Genomic DNA, 27,182 nt, shown 5'->3' with positions numbered 1-27,182 from the left:
CAATTTCATTAAATTATATTTTTATTTTTCATAATTACTTCAATTTTAATAATTATTTGTTTATTAATCTACCGGTTAAAGCAAGATAGTTAAGCTATAAAAAAAGAAAAAAAAAATGTTAGTGTGTAGTCAAAAAATAAGAAAAAATAATTAATAAATCTTATTTTTCAAAAAGATAATTTTGCTAACTTCCTCTTCTATTCTCCTCTTTCTTCCGTTTATTTGACAGACAGAGGAGCTAATCTACACAGTATCTGAATCATCCCCAGGCGACTCTGCAACCCTTTTGAAGCTGCTAGAATCCGCTTGAGAAGTTGTTGAACCATTATATTGCTGCACCACCAGGACAGATGCTGAAGTTGCCAAATCATTACAAGTCAAGATGTCGCCTACAGGACCCAGTTCAGGACACTCGGTCCTTTCGGTCAAAGTTGCGGCCACAGGACCCACAGGCATTCGACCGACAACAAACAGATTGCAGCGACTGAACTCCTTAACGACTTCAACAATTTCTTTAGCACTACTCACTTCTCTCTCTTCAAATTTGATGGAGTTGTCATCTGAACTCTTCTTAAAGCTAGCTAGAAATGTTTTATCAGCTGATTCTGATGAAGTGCTGGATTCCTCAGTAATATCAATTTTCACCATCTGCCTCATAATATCATCGCTTGCTGTGAAGTGTACGATATTTAAACTGATTCCAGGGTGCTCAGCCATTCTCGCACCATAAGCAAGAGCTTCCCGATCATCACGTCCCCCAAAGAACAAGATTGTCACAGTGGATGAAACATTGCTTGCAGATACATGAGTGCCTCCACCGAGCCCACGATCTACCAAAATCCCAACTGAGCATGGAGCATGGTCAAGGACCCTCTTATTGACCCAACGAAAGTCGCTTCGAGTTGTCTCCAATGTCCCGTCCAATCTCTGATGCTTGTGGAATGGGAGGATTATCATTGCAGCCCTTTTCCTTTCAGCACTGCGGCAGATATCTTCATGCATGTCATGCATTGCTGAGATTGCTGTCATTGGACGAATAAAAACACGGTTCAGCTGTCTGAAAGCCTCAAAAGCAACAACTACTTGGTTGGTATCATGCTGCCGCAACTTATTCCAAAAAGGCAGTCCATTCTTTCTTGCCTTATGGACCATAAGGATTGCAGATGTCCTCTCAGAGAGCTCCATAAGGTGCAGAGCGTAGACACAGAGTCCTTGTCTCTTCTCAGTTCCACGTGAAAACTCGATGAGATTGATCAATGTAGGGATGTTCCACGTACTATGGAAACATGACAAAATCCGAAGCTCAGAATCTGGATCTTTTCTCTCAATTGTTCTGTGCTTATAATCAGGTCTAATCGCTCGTTTACCAGGTTTATATACTGTTACAACTATAGGTGTTGTGATGAAGGTTGTGAAGATAGCCATTAGAACACAGACAGCAAAGGTTTCATCGTTCAGCACCTGCAAGGTATCAGCTTAATGATTATAATCATAAATTGGAGAATACAAGAACAAATAACTTAACAGGTTAATGGATTAAATTAATTAAATGAATGAATAACAGAATTCGAATTTACCTTTCGATCTTTACCTATGTTGAGGACAATGAGCTCCACCAACCCTTTAGTATTCATCAAGAACCCCAAAGTTACAGCTTCACGGATAGGGATGCGACATAAGAGAGAGACCACTAGGGTTCCAACTATCTTCCCAAAACATGCTGTGCTTATGACTAAAACCAATAAACCCCATGATTGAGCTCCATGAATTGTAGCTACATTAGTCTTCAATCCGCTAGAGACAAAATACAAGGGAAGGAAGAGACCAGATACAAGATCTTCAACTTTTTCAACAAGGGCACCAGCAAATGGTCCCTCTTTTGGGATAAGAATACCAATCACAAATGCACCAAAAAGGGCATGAATTCCAATACAATCAGTGCATAAACCTGCTGCCAAAACAGTGGCTAATGTAGCACACACATACATTTCATTTACTGGCTCACCCTGAGGACAACGGTGCGCCATCCATTTAAAGACGAAAGGGATAATGGCTATGCAACAGATAATAAATCCAACCCCAGACAAAAGCACCCATAAAGATGTGAGAGGTGAATGTCCGGTTCCAGAGAGAGCAATGGCAAGAGCAAGTAAAATCCATGCTGCAACATCATTTACGGCTGCTGCCGACATTGCCATGCGACCAACATCAGTAGTTAAAAGCTTGAGTTCTGCCAAAATACGAGCCAAGACAGGGAAAGCAGTGATAGAAAGGGCCACCCCCATGAAGACAAGGAATGGAGCTTCTTTAACACCTCCAGAGATAGTTTTCCGAAGAACAAATGATACTCCGATTCCTAAAACAAAGGGAAAGCTAATCCCTGCAACAGCTATCATTAAAGCCTTCTTTCCTGTCTGACGAAGGGCCTTTAGGTCTAACTCAAGGCCAACAAGGAACAGAAAGAAAAGGAGACCAAGATTGGCTAAAGTATCTAACACTGTGAGGCTTCTTGCCGGGAAAATACTATTCAGATAGTGTGTGTTCCGACCCAGAGCTGATGGCCCAAGCAGTATGCCTCCCTATCCAAAAAATATCGGAAGTCAAAACCTATAATTTACATACACTCTGTTTCTTGTTGCAAAGAAGTGCAAATATAACACAAGAATAACACTGTTTAATGGGATCTACGATTCTAAATGAAACATAGAAACTTTCTTTTATTCCATAAAAGAGTAGACGCTGCTTCTAGTGGATTGCACTGTGAAGTGAAAAGTGCTGTGAAAGTCTAATTCAGACTTAATCAGAAGGCAAAGGTAGATATATTAACCAATAAAAGACAATAACAATTTTGTCATTGTTAGTTGCAGATATAAGAATGTTCTAACTCAATCACTATAGACATTGACAGCTGAAGTTATTGTCCAGTAGATCCTTTCCACACTCGAGATAGAAGCTACCTTATATCATCAGCAAATATGGCATTTGAAATTCCATCCAATTAACTACCGTCATCAACATCAAGTTTCACATATTCAACTTAAAAAGATGGTTTGGAGTCAACTTTCCAGGAGATAGGAATCAATTAAATAGTGGAACTTTCAGGATTTTCTGCTTCCCCAAATCCCACTCATACAGTACTCTTGCTTAATCACTTTAATCCCTCAGATTTTACCTGTCGCATATACAAAATATACATATATATATATATATGGCCCCATTCTTTTTCTAAACGCTTCCTTACGAAAAATAATTCAAATGAATTATCACAAAATCATTCATAATTTTAATTTCTTTTAAATGAAATTTTTTAACTTAAAAAAATTGATTTCTTTCATTTCAAATAAAGAATTAATATAAAAAAATTAATTGAATTGAATTCTTTCAAAATTTAAAAAATGCATTGTACAAAAAGTGGAACATCTAGGACAATCAATTGACACCATATGTTTTAAAGAAAATGGACTACAGAGGGGGGGTCCATTATAAGAATATATTGTTAAACAAACTATAACATCAATGAAAAGGCTGAATAGAACTGCAAATATTAAAAAGAAAATAGAGAAAAACCGAAGAACAGATATAAAGGAGGAGAGGAGGGAGATAAAACATACAATAATCTCAGCGATGACACGCGGTTGTCGCAATGGTTTTAGAAGCAAAGCAAGAATACGAGTGAGCACAATCACAAGGATAATCTGTATGATGGCAAGAGGCAGTGCATAATCAAGCGGATTATCCCCCTGGAAGATCCCATTGGATGTAGGCTTCATGGGTTTGGGACATGACGCTGCCGTTGCATTGGAAGCCATGTTTCTTCTTCTTTTAAATCACAAAGAAACGCAGATATTCACTGCACAAAAAAGAAATAAGCTGATGCTTAGTTGCCTTATTAACTGAATGCCTTTATCAAAAGGCCAAAAATACATGAAAATATCCATAAATCTTTCTGTAGTTGTTTGTTTCAAACATAGAAAGCAGGTCATGCTTAGGTGGACGGAGATAGTTGAAAATTTAGGCCTACCCTTTCACGTAAATATCGATAGGCGAAGTTTCTGGCAACCTCTGCGTTATCCTACTTATCCATCCAGGAAAACGGGATAAATAAGGAAAACAAATAGCAAAAAGAACAAGGAAAAAAGAAGGTAAGTTCCTAGTGAATTCTACTTTAACTTATTTATATAAAATTTATTAGTATTTGTTTTCTTAAATTTTTAATCGTAGAGAAAATAAACTTTAAAGTCATGAATATACACGTTGTTTACTTATGAAGAATAAAGCTATTGTGGATAAGTTTTCTGGTTTCTTTTAGAATTGCTGTTGATAAGTTTGACAGAATAGCACCCATCAAAGAAAAAGTTTCACAGGACAGGAAATTATATTTTCTGTTATCTTTCAATTTTGATTTTGTAGAAGTTATACAAAATCAACAGAATTGCTGCTAAGAAAAATTTGTTAGGCAAATATTCTTTTTCCCAAAAAAACACTATTAATAACTTAACTAAAAGCTACATAAACCAAACCTGGTTAGGAAAGGAAAAGCAAGAAACAGAAAAGTAGGACGACTTTAAGATCAGATTAGGATTGTTGGCAATAGATGAAAAACAAATTACATTTTAAAGGAGTTAAAAATTCAAAAAAAAAAATTAAATGCACCGAAAGAGAATTAGAAAAAAATATTTGATCGTTTATAATTTTTATAATTAAAATATTTTTATTATATATAAAAAGTAATTTCCATCAATAATATTTTATTATGGCATTTTAGCTTCCTTGTATCTATAGTTGCAAAAGGTCTGACTCTAACGTGACGGCTTCTGTGCAGCCCTTCCCGCGGGAAGACAAAAAATTAACAGATATTTGGAAGTAGCGTCGTGGTATATTAAAAACAAAAAAAGCAGAGAGCATTTAAAAAGAGAGTATTTTGATAATGAATGGATTTGAGATCTCTCAATCAGTCATTCTTTCAGTATTAATAAATTAACATCAATCTTAGCTCTTATATATGCCCTCTCAACCCTTCAAAAAAAAATATATGCAAGAGAGACAGAGTGGAGGGCATATATGTCATTCCCAATGCTTCAATTCCATAATGCAAACGTTGGAAATTGAAAACATGGTGGCTCCTGCCTGGCTATGGCATTCAGAGTATATAAAATTTATGGTTCGGTGTCGTGACTGAATGGTTCAACGAGGTGTGTTGATCCGTGCCTTATAGGGCTCACGAGTCGGTCCAAACACCGCCAGTGTGAAAACTTGAGATGCAATGATCGGTAAAAGTTCACAGTAAACTAAACACGCACAAACACAGAAAATTCAAAGCACACCCACGCCCCTAATTTGCAAATTTATATTTATTCGACCTCAAAAGACGAAAAAAGCGAATACTCTAGTTTCAACTACCACTTGTCAATACACAAATTTGAATCGATAAAAAGAACTGATGCATGCCAAGTTATAAGCTTTTCTCTTTCCACGGTGAGAGAAATTAAGATATGGACGATAGACAGAGGAAGAAGGAATCACCTGAAATTGGTGTGGAATGCAAGCAAATTGACAGGCTATTTATGCAATCAACTTCGTTTGAATTCTCTGAATCACACTCTTTGATCCTTCTTTAAAAAAATAATGAAGAAGAGGAAGAAGAAGAAACGGAAAGATTTGTGGACGGAAAAGAAGGGAGAGCGGAACTGTATTCTGATGAGAACAGGTTACAGGGCCTGCGTCTCAACATTTATACGACCGTGTAATCAGCAAATTACGTGTGAGCCACTGTGCTTCTCATCGCCAAAATTACGCCGCTACCCATCAGAGCCTAACAGTGTCAGTTTAAGTTTGTTATGTTTTTACTCGCAAAAAACAAGAAACCGCTTCGTATATTTAGTCAATTTCAATTTCAATAGCAAAGCCTAGACGACAAAATCGGCTTAAACTTAGTACTATACTCTACGTGTAGGCTTCCTACTTAGGATAATTTTTTTATATTTATAATTAAAATATAAAAAAAATGAAAATTTATTATTATTATAAATAATTTAATAATAAAATAATATATTAATAAAATGAAATTTAATTACTTAAAATTAAAAAAAATAGAGTTTAGATATATATAAATAAAGTTGATTGAAATAGTGCACCCCTCTCACTTTTTTTTTTCATTTTTCTCAATAATTATTTTTATACTATAATGTCACTTATCACTTTCAGCGATTATTTAATTATTTTTTAATTTATTTAATTATTTTTTAATTTATTTTCGTGGTAAATTTATTCTCTACTTTTCATTTCTATTTTTTATTACATCATCAAAGTTAGAATTCTTTTAAAATGAATTTAAATTTCGATTCACCGATCTATTTCAAATATAAATTGAATTGAATTAGCGTATTTTAATAAACTTTAGATGCAACTCTCTATTGCAAATATCCGATTTGATCTGTGTGCGAATAACCAACCGTCATCAAAATTTATTGTTTAAATATAATTTAATTAAAATATTTTAAGAAATAGATAATATAATTTATTTACTTAAACAAATTATAAGTAAAATTAAATTTAAAATTTTTCAACTTAATTTTAATTTTAAATTAAATTGATTTTATTTTGATTTCAAATTAAATTATAATGAGATTCAAATACACACAACTAATTCAAATAAATATGTACTTATCTTTAACCCCTTGTTTTCAATAATTAAATTTAATTGATTTTTTTATTAATTATATTATTGAAACAAAATAATTTATTTTTTATTTGAAAAAAATCAATTTAAATTAATAATGTCTAGTTTATCAATACTGGAATCTGCTTAAGGATTGAAAGATCGAGATCCAATTTGGTCCCACTACAACTCTAAATCAGCTTCGAAAATCTTAAGATTTTGGTAAGTGCAAAATGACATGATGATAGGAGGGGCATTAAGACACTATTGAAGGTGCACCGCGTTTTGGGGATACAAAAGATCCATCTCCATAAAGAAACTTATAAAATTTTCTTATAAAATAAAATTTTAATTTTTAAAAAAATAAATTTAATGGGTATCTTCCCAGTTTAGTAAAATCTTTTTAAGATGTATTTTATTTAATCCGTCTTAAGTTCAGCACTATTCAATTCAAACTGAAAAAATCGATCGAACCGAATTAATTTTAAAATTTGATTCAATTTTTTATTTAATTCAATTCGGTTTGATTTTTAATTTTAAAAATTTCGATTATTTCGATTCGATTCGATTCGATTTTGATTAAAAAAATTAAACAGAACTGATAACGATAATAATATGTTATTTTGAATAATATAACGAAATTAAATTATATTAAAATTAAAATATTTTAATTAAATTTTAAAAGGTGTAAAAAATAAAAAAATAACTATTTATTTTTTAAATTATTATTTTTTCTGAAATTCGTCTCATTATGTCTTAAAAACATATTAATTCATTTTTTTAAATCATTAATTATTTAATATTTTATATGAATTAGGGTGAGTAAAAAATTAATTTAGTAGCCTTACCTAATTTTTTGCGAGGATATACGCAGTTCCACGCTTTGCAAAGCTTACCTAATTATGATATCGTGTTCCACTCCATATCAAATTTACAACTATTAAAATTAATCCAATAAAATTGAAGCCTACTCCAATTTGCGCTTTATTACAGTTGTACAGAGTACACTAAGACTTTCTAGAGTATAATTTTATAAAATATGATTTTTCATAATTTTTAAATTTTAATAATTTTTTAATTATTTAAAAATAATTTAAGCTTTTTTCTTTAAAATAAAAACTTCTCAACTCACCAAATTAATAAATAGAAATTTTTTTGAAGTCTTAAATAGAACTTCCAAACCTCTTATTTTTTTCAAAACACTCATTATCTTTCAAACACATATTTAAAATTTATATACATTAATTTTTATTAAATATTAAAAGATATTTTAATTTTTTTAAAATATTAAATAAAATTATAATAATCAATATAGTCTAAATAATTAAAAAAATAATTTTAAAATAAAAAAATATAAATAAAAGTTATAAGACAAAAAAGAGAATATTAATTTAAAAAATATCCTCTCAAACAAAAAATTAGGATGCCATACTTATGCTTTTATACTACTCGTCTTATTTAGGCCCATCCTTAAAAGTTCACTTGGATAATTTATACATACACCAATATAAATTTTATAATAAAATGGATATTTTAATTAATTAAAATATTTCTATAACTTTAAATTTATATTAAAATATTATTATATTTTTATTCTGTTAACTAAAATAGACCTTTGTAATTAATTTATCAATTAGTCTTGTACAAATTGTTATAGGAGCCCCAATAATTTATCGTCATTTTAATTTAAAAATAATTAAATAAATTAAATTTTTATACATTTAAAAATGTTCAATCATATTCATAAATTACTCATTTGGCCTTACAAAAATAAATATATTTATATTTTTACATGAAATAAAAAAATACAATTAATATGATTAAAAGTAATACATTATTTTTAAAATTAATAAATTTTATTTTTCGATACGAATCAAATAAGATTATATCAGCAATTTAATTAATAAATTAGTATTTATAGAAGAAAGTTATTTATAATGGAAAATAGTTAAAAGAAAAAGGAAAATAACCTTGTCTTTTTTAGAATAATATTTATATAATGGAAATGGAAATATATATATATATGGGGAAAACAGTTAATAAATTAATATAAAAATAAATTCCATTTCAAAAAAAAAATTAATATAAAAATAAATTATAAATAAGTTCATATAACTACATGCGAAAATACACGTGATAATCTTCGTATAAATTATAAACAGTCTACTTATCCTAATTGGGCCTCCTCTGTTTATAGGCCCACCAGTTTCAAAAGTGTATAATCTTCGTATTGGGCAGGCTCAACCAGTGTCAAAAGCATATACACGTGATAGATCCAAATGGCACCTTTATTATTTGAAACGACCTGTCGTTCAAAATCCTTGCTAAACAGTAAATACGAAACAGACCACAGATTCATACGGTGTGGAGCATCATACTATATCCATTATCCATTCCTGCCATCAAAACAGTAGAGATGAAGCGAAAATTCATTGAAGTAACTGAGGAGGAGAGATCCGGCGGGCTGTCCAGATATGGAAATTTGAGCAGGGACTCAATTTAATGGATTAACCATTCATCACTAACTAATTTCAATAAATCTTTTTATATTTGAGGAAAAGGGCTTAAAAGATAAAAAATAGAATTAAATGTCCGCGGAAAATGCTTTTGGTAGAGATTTTTTCGATATTCAAGTTGGACTAAAAATTATCTCAAATTTATTAATGCAAAGGAAAAATAAAATATTTCAAAAGAATTTTCAAAAAACCTATATTTTGAGGGTTTTTCTTAGCTTTTTTATGAGTGTGGGAGAGAGATTAATTTTTAGTGAGTTAGAATACGAGAGAGAGTGTGAGAGAGCTTTGGGAAGGGTGAGAACTTGTGGCAATAAGTTAGTTTAGGAATATTTATACTTTGATTCCTTGCCTTATATCTTATCAAATTGAATAATGGCGTGTTGTTGTTGGTATGCCAACAACTAACTATCGACTAATCAATACAAAACTGTTTTGCTCATATCCTTTGATAGGTATATTAGACGGCTCATAATTGCAAAGTAGGCTTAACCACATCTTTTGATAGGTGTGTTAAGCAGCTGAAAGGTCCTTTTATATGCGTATTTAATGTCTTGAAAAGAGTTAGAGGGACTGGCCATTGGGTGAGAGGTCAGTGTCTTACTCTAATTTCATTATATTTGTATTCAATTTATCCAATTAATATAAAAGCAAACTTATTTCAGTCATTGAAGTAAACTGTGTGTTCAATTGTTTTATTTATAATATGAATTTTGAAAAACATTAGTAAAATCTAGAGAGTTAGAGGTGTGATTTTCATATTTTATAGTCAAAATTTTTTTTTACTTGATTAAATCAAATGGCTTAATTTATATAATCTTTTTGCATTCCGTATACACATATTATATTTTTTTATATGTTATCATTAGCATTTTCATTTTTCGGCTTAAGGAAACTGAAGAATACATTGAAATTCTGCGGATGTCTTTTGGCAAATGAGTACATAAAAGAAACAGTGTTGATGCTTTGTGGAGAGAAGTGAAAACAATGCAGATGAAAAAATAAAATAAAATCATATATGATTTATAAATATTTATTTAAATTTTTTTATAAAATAAATCAGGTTAAATGAAAAATAAATGATGATTAAATATAGGGCATGGAAAAGTAATAATTTATTTCAATCATGCCAAAGAAGATATTAAATATATATTCTAAAAAATTACTTATATTTTTTAATTATAAATGATTAAACATAGAACAACAATTTTAAATAAAATAAAATATAAAATATTAATTTTAAATTTTTTATTGCATTGCATAAAGTTAAAGAATAAATTTTCTTTTTAATCTATAATTTATGCTATAATCAGATTATAATAATTTTTAAAAATCATAATTTTTCTTTGAATAAAATTTTAAAAAATAATCATATATTAATAATGATAAAAATAATAAAATAAATTTATTTTCTTAAATTTATTTCATGATAATTTTTTAATAAACTTTAATTAAATACGAATACGGTTACAATAATGTAGTATTAGTTTATATGAAATTTGGATAACATTCTGTGATAAGTTGAAACTTCAATGGGAGAAAAGAAACGCTAAGCTAGGGGTTCTTTGGCATGCAAGGAGGATTTTGTATTAAAGTCTCTTCACCTCATGAGGATGTTTAATCTGCATTGATTATTATTTAGTAAATATTTTTTATTTTAAATTTTATATTTATTTTTCAGATTTTTCTCATCTAAATCTATTTGCACATGTTATTTTTTAAATATGTTGTTTTTTTTCTTTTGATTATCTACGATGTCAATGATTTTAAGCAGTGGCTCGGTGATCTTAGAAATTCTAAACGGTGGGAGTTGAGTTTAAATTTAGACTGTACTATGATTGTTGAGTTTTAAATTAGACTTTTTTTCGTTTTGTATTTATTGTTTCGCCCAAAATTTTTAAATGTAAATGTACTTTTATATAATAAAAAATAAAAAATAAATTTTAATAGATAATTCAAAATAATATATTATAATATTATTATATTATATATAAAAAATAAGTAATAAGTACAATAAGTACAACGTTACAAAATTAATTTTTGTAGAACGAGAAAGTCACTTTTATTTTATTGAGATTAATTTTATTATTTTGTAAAAATTTGAAAGTAGGGTTGGTACATATTTACCCGTATCCATATGTTACAAAAATGACGAGTTTAATTACACAGAAGAGTAAGAGCGAGGGTGAGTAGCAAATGGCGGGTGACCCAACTTAATGCATGACAGGTAATCCAACTACTTTCCCCTTTCCATCCCCTTCTTCCCAGCTGCCATGGATGAGTAGAAACTGCTGAAACAACACAACCCTTAACTAAAAACAACTCAATTTCACTTTCAATTCACCTTCTATCCCAGATTCTGATCAAGAAAGATCCTCTACACGCTTTGTTCAAAGGAAAAAAAAAAAAAGAAAAAAAGAGCAAAACCCTTGAAAGAATGAGAAAGAAAGTAAACAACCATGTCTTGAATCATGAGAGAGAGAAGGGAAAAAAATAAAAATAAAAAATGAGAGCCAAAAGGGGAGAGAAAAGTGGAGATGGGGCAGCCAAAAAGGAGGAAAGTTTGGGGGAAAAGTTGAGGAGAGGGGTTTTGGTAGGGAAGAGGGTGGGGCCTTTTTCTTGCACTCCAATTAGACTTTGGACTTCCTCCTCTTCACCCACTGCTCATTTTAGCATCTTTATCAACAACCAGGAGGAGCCTCCTCCTGCTTCTTCTTCTGTCCCTTTTTCTCTTAACAAGCCTGCCACTGTTGTGTCTGCTAGAAAGCTCGCTGCTGCTCTGTGGGAATTCCAGCATTTCCTGCCTCTCTCTAAAATGCACCGGGGTGCTCATATTAACAATCTTAGTAATGGTGCTGCTGCTAGTGATCCTAGGTTGCGCCGGCGCCAGAACCGCCACCATCTCTTTAAGGACAAGGGAATTGACCTATCCCACTTCTTGGCTGATCCTTCCCCTAGCTCTCCAGACCAGGTATATACACGCAACTTTTACTTTGTGTGTATTTAGTAGTTATATGTATATTTCTTTCCCCGGCTACTTGGCTTCTGATTGTTTGGCTGATTTGGGGTTTTTCTGCTTTACTTATGCTGACTTGATTGGTTGTTGAAGTCGGGTGTTAAGATAAAATATTTGAGCTGGGTCTTTTTTGGCCAATTATGTTGATGGGTCCATTTATGTCTTGGTTCATTGGGATGCTTTGTCACTTCTGCATGATCCGTGAAATTTAAATTATGGATCTCATTCATTTAGGTGGAATTTCTTACCATAGATAGTAGCTCTTCAGATTCTTTTTGTGAATTTTTTTTACAATCGGCTTTTGACTTGTTCAAAGCTTAGGCCATGTTATGTGACGATTAGTTGGTGGATATAGGCTGCAAGATATATTATAAGGATATACATTATTCTGGTCTATAAATATGTGTGTGTGGAGTATATCTGTTGTTATCCAATTTAGATTTCTCTTTTCTGCTTGGTTGTTTTTGATATGCTGATAAAATTTATATTCCTATCGAATGGGCTGCTTAGTCTGCATGATGTCCTTTGTTTTCTCCACTTACTGTAATTGCTTCTTCAAGAAGCAAGGAGCCTGCTTATTAGCAATCATTCTTGAGCCAGCTATGCTTGGTCAATGCTTGTGCTCTTGTTATTTTCATTATGTCTTGTGAGTACATTGGCTGCTGGTGTCCCTTGAGACTTCTGCTTAATAAAATTTCAAAAATGCTATAGTGCTAAATATTCAATGGATCTTGCATGACTAGATCTTGCTACCAATAACTACAATCAATAGCTAAATGAGTTGATATTAACTTGTTGCAAATTCTTATGAAGATTGGTGTAAGTTGCTTCATATTTTTTATCTAGCTGTCCTAGCTGTAGCTGACTCTCAAGTGAATTTACCTGATCCTATGCAATGCAAGTTATTTATTTATTTATTTATTTTTTGGGGCACTGCAAAATAGCATTTGTAGCCATCATAAAAGGATGAAAATTTGAGTTCTTTTCTGCTTTTAATCTTTTTGTCATTTCTTAACCAGCCAGAAAGTGCAGGCAGTTTGAGGAGACATATTGCTGCATCACTGATTCAGCATCATCGATCAATTGAAAGAAGTAATCGTGCTTTACCGCCAGTTTCTCCTGCAAGTTATGGCAGTTCCATGGAGGTAAATTACCTGGTTCTTTCTAAATCACACACCACTTTCAGTTTTCTTGAAGAACAAATATAGGTTTTCTATGACCATATATAATTGAGTAGAATCGACTTGAAGCAGTGAGAGACTAACTGATTAGTCTATACCAACTTCTAGTATATGGAACTACATCCCCTGAATTGTGTGGAATCTTTGTGTTGACCCCTTGTTTTTTGTCCATGGCTGTATTGACTAACTAAAAGTCTATGTACAATATTTCTGATACTCACCATCTCCCTCCCTCCCTCTCTCTCTCTCTCTCTCTCATTTTTTATCATCTTAATGTTTTATTCACAGTTGTATATTTGTATCTATGCATACAGTGAGAGAAATGGTTGCACTTGTAATATGTAATCCCCCATCTTCATAAACAGGATTAACAAGTGAATTGTAATGTAGGTTAACATTGCACCCCAAACAAAGCATCATTATTGTACAAATGATAACAGAATAGTTTCATTTTCATGATGCATATCTAATAAACTCTAGAGCAGTGGAGAATGAAAAATTGTTGCCAGATAATCATTTCCATTTACATTGAAATTGTATTTTTTTTTTCTTGAGAGCCTGTCAGTGTGCTCATACTTTGACCTGCATTTTTTATGCAGGTGGCACCTTATAACCCTTCGGTTACACCAACCAGCTCATTAGACTTTAGGGGAAGGATTGGTGAGTCAAACTATAGCCTCAAAACATCCACTGAACTGCTAAAAGTATTAAATAGAATCTGGAGCCTGGAAGAACAACATGCATCTAATATGTCATTGATAAAGGCATTGAAAATGGAGCTGGATCACGCTCGTGTTAGGATCAAAGAGCTTCTTCGAGATCAACAAGCAGATCGACATGAGATAGATGATTTGATGAAACAAATTGCAGAAGATAAACTAGTTAGAAAGAGCAAGGAACAGGATCGTTTACATGCTGCAATTCAGTCTCTTAGGGATGAGCTAGAAGATGAGAGGAAGTTAAGAAAGCGATCTGAGAGCCTACACAGGAAACTAGCTCGTGAACTTTCTGAGGTAAAAAATTCTCTTTCTAATGCTGTGAAAGAGATGGAAAAAGAGAGAAAATCACGGAAGTTGTTGGAAGATTTGTGTGATGAGTTTGCCAAGGGAATTAAAGAGTACGAACAGGAAGTGCATGTTCTGAAGCCAAAATCTGACAAGGATTGGGTTGGAAGGGCTGATTGTGATCATTTAATTCTCCATATATCTGAGTCATGGCTGGATGAACGGATGCAGATGAGGCTAGAGGAAGCTCAACATGGTTTTGCTGAAAACAATTCAATAGTGGAAAAGTTAGGCTTTGAAATAGAGACGTTCCTTAAAGCTAAGTGGATGTCCAATTCTAGAATTACTGACAAAAAGTTGCCAAGGGAGCGGCGGAATTCCATAGAATCTGTCCCTCTGAATGAGGTTGTGAGCGCACCTCAGGATGTCGGTGATGAAGAGGATTCTGCAAGTAGTGATTCACATTGTTTTGAGCTTAACAAACCAAGTAATGGTGAATTTAACGTGCATGGAGACGATGCTGGAGATGGACACATTGATGATACTGTCAATTATAGTCAATTGAAGAAGTTTGCATCTCGTGAAAGAATTAGACGTCAAAGTCCATCAAGCTTGCAAGTCAAATTCGAAGAACAGATGGCCTGGGCAATGGCAACTAATGGAAACAAGAAGTCTCAGGTGGTTGACACAGAAGAGTTAAAAACAGGAGAAGGGAATGCAAATGAAATGAGTGTTTCCCAGAAGTCTGAAAATTATGATGCTAATGAAGGTGGCAGCCTTGAGAGAAAGAATAAAGTTGATGAGATCCATGGGATGAATCCAAATTATGTGATTGATAACTTGATAAAAAGTCATATCTCATCATCAGAAGCTCGGAACCTGCATCATGAGAATGATGCAGGTGAGGCATCCTGCAGTTACCCAGCCCAGAGAAATGCTAGTCCAGTTAGACAGTGGATGGCAAAACTTACAACCCCAGATCTTGATGTAGCCGAGTCTTCTACAAAAGTGCCTCCAACCTTGAAGGAAAATACTTTGAAGGCAAAGCTTCTTGAAGCACGATCAAAGGGACCACGTTCACGTTTAAAAATATTCAGAGGTTCCTCTTAAGCTGTTCAGAAACCAGCTTTAAGTGTTCAGAGCTCCTTTTGGCATATGGGATTGGCTCTTTTGTCTTATCCGGTGTTCAGGAACTCATTTTTTGTGAATATTTGACCACAGCTATCTTGAGTATGAATGTTGTTGCTGCATCTTCAAATACAGCTTTATTTTCATCTTTTGTAATTTGAAATTCAATTCTGTATGTGAGTGTAATACTGCTGCATAGCTGCAGGGATGAGACAAATTTCAAGACGCATAGCAATTTAGAGTAATTTTCTAGGTTTGTTATCGGCTGAATTCTCTATGCACTATATATTCATCCCCTAGTTTGTAACTTAATGTCTGGCTGTGTTTGCTGGAAAAGCAAGCTCGTTGAGATGTGGAGTGGCAGCTGAAAATGCCCATCATTCATATTGGATAAATAGATAGATGGTGAACTGCATTCTGCGGAAACAAATGCGAAAGTTTTAATTTATTGTAAACGGCTGTCAAAACTCACACGGAATGTGCTCTATTTAATTTGTCCCTTTAGCCAACGATCTGTCGTTGTGTGATTGGCCGAAAAATTAATCAGTCCATTGGCAACCAGTTGATAATGATTGCAGTACATGACAATATTTATATATGTATATAATTTTTTTTTATAGTAATTATATGTATATTATTACCCGAGTGCTAATGGATTTTTGATAAAAATAACCTTTTTTTCTCTCGAAAAAAGTAAAAATAATGTTTCTTATTTCGTATTCTTAGCATTTTTATAACATGGAGCGAAAGCAATAAACAAAAATTTATCTAAGGAGATTTTTTTATAATTAGCTCTAATTAAGATTTTTTATTTAAAAATGACTATAATAATAATAAATTAAAATTTATTGATAGTTTTTTTTGTTTGTTTAAGCTGTGTTAGTTGATGTTGGATTATTATTATTATCATTATCAATCAAAATTATTAAAATTCGACTTACTGGGATTATTTTAAAATTATTTATTTTAATAATATAAATAATTTTAATGAAATAAAATCATTATGCAAATATATCTTTAATGTCGAAAAAAAAAAAGAGTTTTACTAATTTCTTGCGCTCATCCAGTAGGTTTTCGCATTGTCCAGTTGACATCGCGGACAATCTCCGACAGTTGGAACAAGTTATTGGGCTTGGACTTTGGAGCTTTTGATCGCTGCGCTCTAAAATATTAGGTCTGCCCCTGACCGATACCTTGTCTCTCAAAATCCCTCCCCGCTTCTCTTCCACAAGCCCAAAAGGCAAAAGCAAGGAGGAACCAGAGGGAATCAGCGAGTGAAAGCCGCGTAGAGAGGGAGAGAGATGGCCGCGGCTTCTTTTAGGTGGCTGTTGCAGCTACACAAGGACGTGCCTAGAGCAGCTCGTTTCTACTCCGAAGGATTGGATTTCACAGTAAATGTGTGCACTCTTCGCTGGGCCGAACTTCAATCCGCCTCTCTTAAACTCGCCCTCATGCAGTCTCCCAAGTAATACCCTCTCCTGTGCTCCGTTTGTACAATGTCTTGTTTTTATTTGATCATTTGTCTACAAGAACAGAGAACATAGCAGGAGGCGCTAGGCACTGTTTGTACACCATGGTAGCCCTCCCCTTCCCTTAAAATTTCCATTCTTAATTGCCTGCCGCATGATTGGTAATTTAGATGACTGCCATCTACATCATTTCCTTGGCCCTTTGGAAGTAATATTTGTTCTTTGTGGAAAACAAACTGTCATTTACAGGGATCCGTGGGACAATTATAGATGTTAGGCATGCCTTGAATAGTTGAAGTTCAGATCTTTGGGATTTCAATGTATGGTTGGCAATGTGATGCCACCAGCAAAGTGGCGTATAAGCAATTTGCATTTTGTTCTTTCGAGTAAACGCGCATATATATATAAATATGTGGAGAATGCAAGTATTAGGAGAGCCTGAGAGTGGGAGGTGGATTATATTGTTAATGCAAAATTGAGCTTTAATGAATTTCATGGGGATTTTGAGATCCATGTATAATGGAAACTATATGAATTAGCCAACATAAGCTTTGTCAATAGTTGCGTAGATTATGCTAATGAGGTTGATTAGGCCACACGTATAATCATTTACAGAGAATTAATTATAATTTTCTATCATTTGCATTGGCATATGCTTGCACAGCTCTGCTTTCTACCAGCTTCTAACGTACTTCTACAGTGACCATATTGTGCAGAAGGGATATTCTTCCATGCTATCATTTACGGTGACTGATATTAATAGTACAGTGGCAAAACTAATGGCCCTGGGTGCTGAACTAGATGGCCCAATCAAGTATGAAATCCATGGAAAGGTAATCAGCTTAATGTCTAGACATGTACAAAAATCTTTGTGTCTAATTATAATAGGCATACAGACATCATACATATTGTTTTTATCAGGTTGCGGCCATGCGATGTCTGGATGGCCATGTATTGGGCCTTTATGAACCTGTATAGGAGCTCCATATACAAGTTATTTTCACAGGGAAAACCAGTGTAGTGGCTGCCGGCAGCACTTACGGCGATGTCTTCAACTTTCCTTCTTTACATGGAGAAGACGTAGGAAACTTTCCCATTCTTTGGATTTCCCTCAATAATTGTTAGCGTTTGGTCATCCAGATCTATCAGAGCCGTGCATAGGGTGTAAAGGGTTGGACCTAAAAATATAGCGAATGTTAAGTATAGAACTATTGAAGATGAAAAGTATTCAAATTATTCCAGGACTACCTGTCATGTAAATTGGGTATCTATTGTCTTCCATATCACCGAGAAGTGACAGGAAATCATCTTTTGTTTCTTTTGGTAGTACAGTTGCTCTTTCTTGCCTGCTTGTTGAGTTGTCATCTTGTACCTTTAGCATGAAACTAATGATTTTACTTGCTGAAAATAACTTGCTGAAAAATCTTTGTTAAATTGTTTTATGAGCTTGCATTTGGTGAAAAAGCCACCACGCTTCTGCTTCATATTGATCAATTGAGATTCTCCACCTCAAAAGGGATATTGTTTGAGGCTTTGCATAATTACCGGTTTTGCTTCTTGCTCAATCTCTAGTGTCATGAATAAAGTTGCCTTAATTCATGAGAATGTGCTGCTCAAAATTGATGCAAGCTTTTTCAGAGTTGAAGTATTTACCTGCTCAATTTGAAGATGAAGATACATGTTTGCATGGAAGAAAGGTGATCCTCCGACCTCACAAACCGAAACTCGATTTCGCGATGCAGTTTCAACATTCAAAATCTTACGCCACCTTGTATCGATGAGATTATAACTGTGCCCTACAGAAATTTCTGATGATTGTATTCTCTGGAAGAGAGAATCTAAGTTATTAAACTCCATAATCAATTGTAATATATCCCAAAAGTTAAAAGGCTACGAGATCTTACACTTAATGCATCATCAATGCTCGTGGCTTCAAGGAGGTCCCGTGAGGTAAAGTTTCGTCCAATTCCACCAGCCATTATCTCACTCTCAGATGGGGGCACCGAGTTCAGCGTAAACGCCTGATAGGATTAGGAGGAGAAGTTGTCGTTTAATATCCATTTTTAAATTTATGCCTGTGGTACTTAAAAGTTTAAACCAGGTAAATGAAGTGAAAATGATTTTTCCTCAGGAATCAACATGCAGTGCAGGGCCCAATCTGTCTAATGATGGACATTTTGTGTGGTGGTTCTATCTTCTAATTAGTTAGGTTTTGACCATGAGTATCTAGTGGGTCAGGTCTACCATTTCAGCAAAGTATATTTCAGTCCTAAAACATTGCCCCAACAAATCTTTGGTGAACTGAGAATTATAATTCTTACTAGTCCATGAGTGTTGAACCCAAATGCACAGCTTGGAAGTTCTCCAGCATATGTATAACCAACGAAGGATGATCCGTCAGACAAAGTTGCCCTGATTAGGTAACTGCAAATCCCACAAGAAAAACTTACATTACATACCCACAAAGATTTCTAGAATTAAATAAACTAGATTGAATAGAAACAATTGATTTCAAAACATACGTATGACCAACTAGAGCAACATTTGCGTCCTCATTATGGGCTGCAATGGCCATGGTGTCACTAACAACGAGAACATCCGAGCAATCATCTGAAGCATCAACCTTAGTATTTGTTTGTGTTTTTGGAAGAAAAGGAAGAATCTCCTTCCTGAAGTTGATTAGGATCACCTGCACATAAATAGTTAATTAGTAATCTCATTAATACATGTACAAGATATCAAAAATGATTCTTTTGAATTGCTATATTACATCAAGAACAGGGACCCCACTTCCTTCCGCTGTCCCTATTAGCTCATCCCAATATCCAGGAAATTTCTTTCTATTGTTGTCTATGAGAGATTTAATCAATTGTTGCGACTCTAACGTTTGAGCAAAAGGAAGGAGCTGATTTTGAAGAATGAGATCTCTAGATAACCTGCTTCTTATCTCATTAGAAAACCTCTGCCCTATCAAGAAACCCATCTGGTAGGCATCATTGCAAGGTCCAACTTCAAACACCTCCAACTTTTTTGCTTCCATGATAGAGCTCCCCATTGCAGCAACGCTCTCTATGTGGCCAATAATCTTTATGGTAAATTGAGTACCTTATCCTTTTTGTTATCTTCACATGTGTACTCATTATGTTCTTTTCTGCTGACAAAGCTTACATCAATTACAATTTCCTGTAAGAACTTATGAAAAAGGCTGTTATCTCCACTTGAAATTTGAAAACACCACAACATGGGCTGGCATGTGATGACCTCACCGATATCTAATGAAGAGCTATGCTTTAGTTAATTATTTGTGTATTTGGATTTATTTGATATCTCGAAAAAAGGGAAAAAAATTTATTCACAGAATATTGGTTACTGTAAAAACTAAACTTAGCCCAAATTAATTAAGAAAACAATCCTCGTAGTAGATTGTTTTACTGTTAAGAGGAGTTGCAGTAGTGCAAAGACCTGACATGCACACAGCCACCACAGGAATTTTGAAGGGTTAAGGGTAAGCAAAAATGAATCCTTAATCCATTAACATTATTGCGTTGCCTTGTAGAGTAGTACCCAAAGAGCACTCAAATCTGAACTTTATGCTCTTAAACCTTTGGATATTTCCTCTTTAAAACATTACTTTTCCTGACAACTTGGGGAAGTCTTTGGTTATGTAAACGCTATAGTTAAATTTCAGAACAGCCTCCCTTTTTTGTCTGAAAAGGAACAGCTTCATAGTTCATATTTCAGGAAAATTCACATTTTTTTTCTGCAATTGACTAATAGTTTCATGCTTGTAATGATTACCAGTCAACCATATCTGTTAAAGAAACAAAGAATTCATGGTCCCAGTTTCTACAGTACACATAGATATGAGAATGAAAAACTACAGTTATCTTTGGGGTTGAGTATTGTTCTGGTTCCATTCTCATAGTAAAAAAGGAACAAGTTTCTTTCTGTTCATTTACCAAAATTTATATATTTCATTGCAGACCAGACAGTCAAGTTTATATTCAAAACCAGATAGAACTGAATTATTTCTGTCTCTTTGAAGCGGATATAACTAAATCAGAATTGGATTAGTTTGGTTCAGACTAAAGTTGGACAAAATGGAACCATAGTTAAAAACAACTCTTGTAGTCTGATCACGATCCAAGATCATAATTCCATGGACCAAAATCGTCTATTTTGACACGAAACTAGCCATAGGCTACTTGCTTTCGCAGAAGTTTCTCACTTGGTACAAACAATTATCTCCAACAAGTGCTACGAGAATATATGGAAACACATATTATATATATATATATATATATTGGAATATGCAGAAACAGTGCTAATTGGTAAGATATGATTCCATATAATTAAAGAATCCATCTCAGGAAGTAATTAATACACCAGAAGGTTTATTATTGGCAGCTGGTAACCAAATATTTAGGTGGACGAAGTGTAATTTTAGTTAGAGTAGCTGAAGAAATTTCAATTTTGTCTTCACTACCTTCTTGGATTGATTGTGCATTGCATGTTATTTTGTCGTGTTCAACTACTGTTTAAAGTAACATTTTCAAAACCTTATTTAGAGTGGTTAAGGAAAAGCTATTTGTCTTAATTTTTGCTAATAACTATTACAAAAAAAAAAAATCAAAAGTTATTAGAACAGCTAATATTACTTGGTCAAATTCACATCCCTTGCAAGATTTAGTTTTGTATCTTTAGATGATGCTGGATAAGACAAGGTGATTAAGAAATCAAACCACTTCGTTTACTCTCAAACTTTTTTCCAGATGGGTTGGAAACATCCAGGCCCCAGAGAATAAAGAGATATCAAACTTTAATAATACTCTTTAGATGGATCTTAATTTAATTACTTGAACAACGCTCTTGAACCTTATTTTGCTAAAGTTCCTTGCCAAATCTTTTGCTTAATATATTATTTGATAGAGGTAGCAACCAAAACTTCCGAAACAAATCTAGCTAGGAACCACTAGGGGATGGACGTGTGGAAAATTTCCATAGCTTCAGAATCTATTAGTCTTAATAAATGACAGACTAGAATCGGAAATGTGTTCGTTAAAGATGGTGCACAATGATCAATCATGGCATGAGAAATAGCCGTTGGATTTTGGAAAAGTGGAAAGAGACTTGCAGAAAAAGCTCATAAGTCGTATCCATATTAAGCATAGTGATATTAGGCTTAGAGATTTTAAAGAAAAGAGTAGTTTCTAAGAGCTTAAAAAGAAGCATATATTAATTTGTGGTGGGAACTGTTTTCTTCTTGCAGAGATTCTCGCTTGGGGAAAGGAGAACCACAGAAAGCATAGTGTCAACTTGTCATTCATTGCCTTTAGCTGAATTCAGCCTTCAGGTAGCCAAGCAGCAGGCGAAGAACTCAATTTTTGTGGTAATATATAAATGAAAAAGAACCCACTTTGCAGTAAAAATGTTTCTTTCTTTTCCTTTGATTAATTAACCTAGCCATTCACTATACTATGTATTCTAGGGTTTCACCAAGAGTCAAGTTTTAACTTTTTTAGCTTCTCAGCAATTAATTTCAATTCTAGTATTATCCCCTATTTTCTTCTTTTAAATGGGATCTTTCCCAAGTGGAATTTTGCTCAAGGGGAATCAAATCTAAGCAAAGACACAAAAGTATCATATCTAAGCAGACAACAACAACACTCTTGTACCTTTTCTTTCTGATATCCACTATGATAACAATGAAGAACTTAAAGTTATTAAATCATAAAGATATCCACTATACTGGGGGGATCAAAGGAAAATCAAATTAGAGATCATGAAGAGATATGGAAAGAGAGAGAGGGAAAATTGAAGACCTCATCATCTAGCTTTTCCCAAGTCTTCTAGTTTCGATGATGCCTCTAGGTATTTTGGTGGTGTCCTAAAAGGACATCATAAAAAAAAAGAAACCAGCAACGGGGCTTCAGCTTTCCCTTTCCCCAGCCTTGTACAGCCACAAACATCTTAATCTCACGTTTTCTCTAAATTGCAATTCAAGAAAAGGACCTAAAAAAGTCTGGATCTTTTGCCTAAAAGAGAAGGAAAAACAAACCCAATAGACGGAATTCATATAAAGAAAAGGACACCATGATTAATAGTTGCTTTCAATCTGTAGCATGTACAAATACAGTGCTCAAGTGAAGAAGACGCTCAATAGAAGTTTCCGTTAACCAATAAAAGAAAATCTCTACTCATAATTAACTTGGAAAAACCAGTAAGCGAAGCAACTCAGAAGGAAACTAGAAATGAAGAGAAAGTTCTTCTATTTGCTACAGTATTAATTAAAATATCCTCCTTGAACCGCTGCTCGAAACTCAGTTTGAGGATATTTTGGTAATTGAACATATGGTGGACATGTCTAACCCTTCTAGGAACTTGTTGCTGCCTGTTAGAGAGCAAGACCCAAGAAGCTATTGTCGAGGAGCGTGAGCTTGTGAGCTTATCTCCCCCGTGCAAAGGTAGCTTTTACAAGAACTGGCTGCAGCTTGATAAAAACCCTAAAAACCAACCCTTGTCAGCTCAGTAAATCGCTGTTTCTGCAAGAAAATTTTGTAGATCAGCTGATATTTATTTAAGAAAATAACTTGCCCATCAAAGCTAGGAAATCTCATTTTTTAAGCTTGCCCTATTTCCCACTCTAGAGAAAAAAAAGGAAAAAAAAAAAAAAGAGAGAGAAAAAGGATTGCCATATTCCTTAACCCTAGCTAGCTCAGTAAAATGGTTGTTTAAAGGCAAAAGAGAGATCAGAGAGATGGGAGAAAAAGACAAGTATAAGAAAAAGGCACCACCTTGGAGATAATAATACCTCTCTTTATAGGTCACCAAGCAAGATAATAAAGCTTAAAGAAAATGAATCAGTTGAGGGGTTCTCTAGCATTACCTCTTGAGCATCTAAGTGCTTTATACCAACAGCATTGGCAGCCATAAGAATATTAAATTGCGAGCATATGTATATGCAGATAAGCTAAAAAAACTAAGCAACAACAAACATATCTATATATAGTATATTGGATTAAGAACAGTAAAGGGAGCTCCCTTCAGTCCAAGTACAGGAAGCATAAGATTCAATTTGTCTCCCGCATCATTCACTCATTTACTGGGTAACTTCCTCAGCTAGCCCTTTAACTCAGTATTTGGATGAATGAGTCGGCAGCTAATTAAATCCCATTGCCACCCATGACTGGACTGAAGAAAGCTCTCTTAACTGTTCATCAATCATTATCCCACACACACACACTCAAAGATTAAGTTACCAAATGCAAAATTGTTAAAGATTTGCATGTAACTGATACAATATTCTTATGCATATAGCAACTGACAAAGATTGCACTGATGGAAGCTGAGCCAGAGAAAGAGAGAGAGAATGATGAAGGGAAGCTGATGGATCTGTTGGTGGATGAAGGGAGGAAGGAAAGGAGAGGAGAGGAGAGGAGAGAGCATCACTAGAACTCATCCAAACATGTCATGGATATGTTGGTGTAGGGATGGATTTATATAGCTAAATGGAAGGCAGAGATCAGACAAGAAATCATTTCTTTTTGAATAGTAAATCACAAATTAATAATAAAGAAAATAAAGAGAGTGATATTCACATTCTTGCTTTGCTTTGCTTTGCTTTCTTCTTCCCATCCCATGTAGAACTCTCCCTTCCCTACAAATCCCTTGCATTATGGAGAGCCCCATCACTTGCCTTTGCATATGCCTTTGGTTTTATTTTTATTATTAAATTCATAATATAGAAAGCATGGACTGTACTTTCACCCTAAAAATATGTAAACTGTACTTATATTCAAGCCCTATTTGCTAGGTGTGCTTGTCAGTCAGATAATCTTCCTTTTATGAATTATTATTTTAGTAAGTATTAATTCTTAATTTTTATAAAATTATATTTTAAATATTGTATCATCAACTGTATTGGTTCTCATTTATATTATTTTCATTTCTGTAAATTCCTTTTTTCCATTTTGACAAACATCAGTTTCGGCTTTAATGGTAAATATAAGTACTCATGCAATAAAATTTCAAATAAAATTAGATATAATGTTTAAATATTACCATTTAATGCAAAAGGCCTTTTGAGCCCTTGACAATTATTAAAAAGTTTCATTTAAGTCCTCATCAAATTTTTTTTTGTCCAATGAACATCTTAAGTAAATAATTTTCAATCAATTTACTCCAAACATTAATTCTGTCAAACCCCTCTTAAATAGATGAGATTTTTTCTGCTAAAAGTACAACCATCACCTAATAAACCCAAGAGAAAATTAAAAAAAAAAAACTCTAAAATTGTCATTAGCTTAGATTACAAGAGATTCAAACTGGCCAGAATCTTCAAATTGAACTAAACAAATTAGTACCATAGAGTAAAAAGAATTAGTTCGTATATATGAGCTTTATGTTAAAAAGTGAAGTAAGGAGTTTGAATCAATTAAATGAGACATAAGAATCTGTTTATTTATTTATTTTAAGAAATTTTTTAAACTTCCAACCTTTCATAAATCATCTGTATTTGAGATTCCACTAGGAAAGAAGAAAAGTTATCTGCTGCTAGGGTTTGAAACCCTAGCTAGCTATTTTGCCAAGTCCTTGGTATCTTTAATTTTGATTCCATTGTTAATTAAACTCTGTAATCCATAATATAATCTTAATTACTCATCAAGAGAACATGCAGTCACCTTGAAGTTAAATTTTTTTATTAATTTTGTTGCGGCATATGTGTCTCATACGGAACTGCAATTGCTATGTTCTTCCAAAATTTAATAATTAAAATTAGGCACTTGTGCTTCAAAAAGCCAATTTGCACAGTTCAGCATGGTCTTCAACTCTAGTTGCAAGTACATATATATATATATATATATATACAAATCCTGCAGAGAACCTACCTTTTGCACTCTGGTAAAATGCTCGTCTCCATGAATGTAACTGAGAAAAAGCAGAAAAATTCTTTCACAGACAGCATGCAGATTAGAGGGAGCAATTCAAAATATTAATGGATTGCTTAAATAATCCTGAAACAAAATCTTAAATAAGTAGGGGAAACAGACAGCGTGTCGCTAAACAGCCAATGGGACTATAATGACCATATGGAAATATTCATATATTTGTGCCAAAACATCACATCAGATTCTCACTCACCTACTGAATTCACTGTCTTGTCATCCCTTTTTATTTTTTAATTTTTTTTTAAAGTACCTTTTTTTCTTTCCCCTCCCACAAAACCTTTGCCTTTCTTCTTCTTTCTCATTTACCAATTCCATGTCCATTTGTCCAATCACTGCATTTCTCCTCTTTTTAATCTCTCAATCTATATATCTAATCTTTTCTAACCTATACTTAATCATATCTCTTCTCTTCCACACACTTGAAGAACTTTGGCCATGGATTTTTTTTTTTTTTTTTAATGAGGTGAATTTAATTTTAGCTTAATTAGCAAGACTAATCATCATTATGCATAATAAATTTGACTTGTAAGTCCATATAGAGGCATAGGTCACACAAAAATTAGGATAAAATAATAAAGTTGGATCAATAATTTTGTAGTTTGAAAATTGCTCGTATATTTGTTTCAATTCAAGAGATTTTCGTATCAACTCAGAAAGCACAAGACACGAAGACAGCCAGACATCATGCAATTCAAGGTCATTTCACTGCTATAATTGTATTGTTTTTACAAGACTTCCCAGATGCAAGCTTATGTGGAACACATTATTTTTAATTTTTATCAAAAAAATTTCCAATTTTTCAGATAGCAAAAACACCTTTAACACATCCCATTAATTCTCAAAAACTTAGGCTATGTTTGGTGGGATAATTTAATAAGAAAAATTTAACTTTTTCAAAAAATATGAAATACTAATTTGTTTAGTGAATATAATTTATAACTTTTTTGAAAAGTTATTTTATGCTATTTCTCTCCTGCAAAGAAAGTAAATTTTTTTCGCCAATCTAAGTAATTTCAAGTTTTTTTTTATAATTAAATATTTAAATAAAAATTAGTAGAAAATTAAAAAAATATATTTATTAATAAATAATGATGTGTAAAAATTTCATAATATAATTTTATTTAAATAAAAAAATTAATTAAATTAAACATAAATATTTTTTATATTTTATGATAATTTTTATTATCATAAAATAAATTATATATTGATTATTATAGAAGTTGAGTATTTACTTTTGAAAATTTAAGTATTTGATCAATATATAA

The 27,182-nt window shown here is 33.1% G+C and overlaps 4 protein-coding genes and 1 long non-coding RNA gene across 7 annotated transcripts; 2 read left to right on the top strand and 3 right to left on the bottom strand.

Annotated features, from left to right (window-relative positions):
- Positions 1–132: 132 nt before the first annotated feature.
- On the bottom strand, positions 133–4,075 carry LOC110608777 (cation/H(+) antiporter 18). Its single transcript, XM_021748070.2, has 3 exons — positions 3,612–4,075; positions 1,578–2,579; positions 133–1,461 (listed from the first exon to the last, which is right to left on the bottom strand). The coding sequence occupies exons 1-3, from the start codon at positions 3,807–3,809 to the stop codon at positions 244–246; spliced, it is 2,418 nt and encodes an 805-aa protein (XP_021603762.2). The 5' UTR covers positions 3,810–4,075; the 3' UTR covers positions 133–243.
- Positions 4,076–11,318: 7,243 nt separating this feature from the next.
- LOC110609532 (uncharacterized protein At5g41620) lies at positions 11,319–15,808 on the top strand. The gene is made up of 3 exons (XM_021749156.2): positions 11,319–12,142; positions 13,207–13,332; positions 13,968–15,808. Exons 1-3 carry the CDS (start codon positions 11,678–11,680, stop codon positions 15,480–15,482), a joined length of 2,106 nt encoding a protein of 701 aa, XP_021604848.1. The 5' UTR covers positions 11,319–11,677; the 3' UTR covers positions 15,483–15,808.
- Positions 15,809–16,567: 759 nt separating this feature from the next.
- On the top strand, positions 16,568–18,320 carry LOC110604882. 2 transcript variants are annotated; one of them, XM_021743178.2, is made up of 3 exons: positions 16,568–16,965; positions 17,670–17,802; positions 17,891–18,320. In XM_021743178.2, the coding sequence occupies exons 1-3, from the start codon at positions 16,802–16,804 to the stop codon at positions 17,945–17,947; spliced, it is 354 nt and encodes a 117-aa protein (XP_021598870.1). In that variant the 5' UTR covers positions 16,568–16,801; the 3' UTR covers positions 17,948–18,320. The 2 variants fall into 2 exon arrangements, with proteins under 2 accessions (XP_021598870.1, XP_021598865.1); XM_021743173.2 differs by having other exon boundaries at positions 17,670–18,320.
- On the bottom strand, positions 17,787–20,154 carry LOC110604872. 2 transcript variants are annotated; one of them, XR_002486303.2, is made up of 7 exons: positions 19,740–20,154; positions 19,492–19,658; positions 19,291–19,393; positions 18,874–18,990; positions 18,623–18,793; positions 18,218–18,537; positions 17,787–18,147 (listed from the first exon to the last, which is right to left on the bottom strand). XR_002486303.2 is itself a non-coding variant. In XM_021743168.2 (7 exons), the coding sequence occupies exons 1-7, from the start codon at positions 20,022–20,024 to the stop codon at positions 18,035–18,037; spliced, it is 1,080 nt and encodes a 359-aa protein (XP_021598860.2). In that variant the 5' UTR covers positions 20,025–20,151; the 3' UTR covers positions 17,787–18,034. The 2 variants fall into 2 exon arrangements, 1 of the variants encoding a protein (XP_021598860.2); XM_021743168.2 differs by having other exon boundaries at positions 18,218–18,341; positions 19,740–20,151.
- Positions 20,155–23,046: 2,892 nt separating this feature from the next.
- LOC110608696 lies at positions 23,047–24,694 on the bottom strand. The gene is made up of 2 exons (XR_006349472.1): positions 24,568–24,694; positions 23,047–23,511 (listed from the first exon to the last, which is right to left on the bottom strand). It is a non-coding gene; the product is annotated as an uncharacterized LOC110608696 (long non-coding RNA).
- Positions 24,695–27,182: the final 2,488 nt, after the last annotated feature.

Source organism: Manihot esculenta, chromosome 2, assembly GCF_001659605.2.
Source record: "Manihot esculenta cultivar AM560-2 chromosome 2, M.esculenta_v8, whole genome shotgun sequence".
In the NCBI taxonomy this organism is placed as follows: Eukaryota; Viridiplantae; Streptophyta; class Magnoliopsida; order Malpighiales; family Euphorbiaceae; genus Manihot; species Manihot esculenta.
Note: the sequence above shows the minus strand (reverse complement) of the source record. Positions and strands in the feature narration are given on the sequence as shown.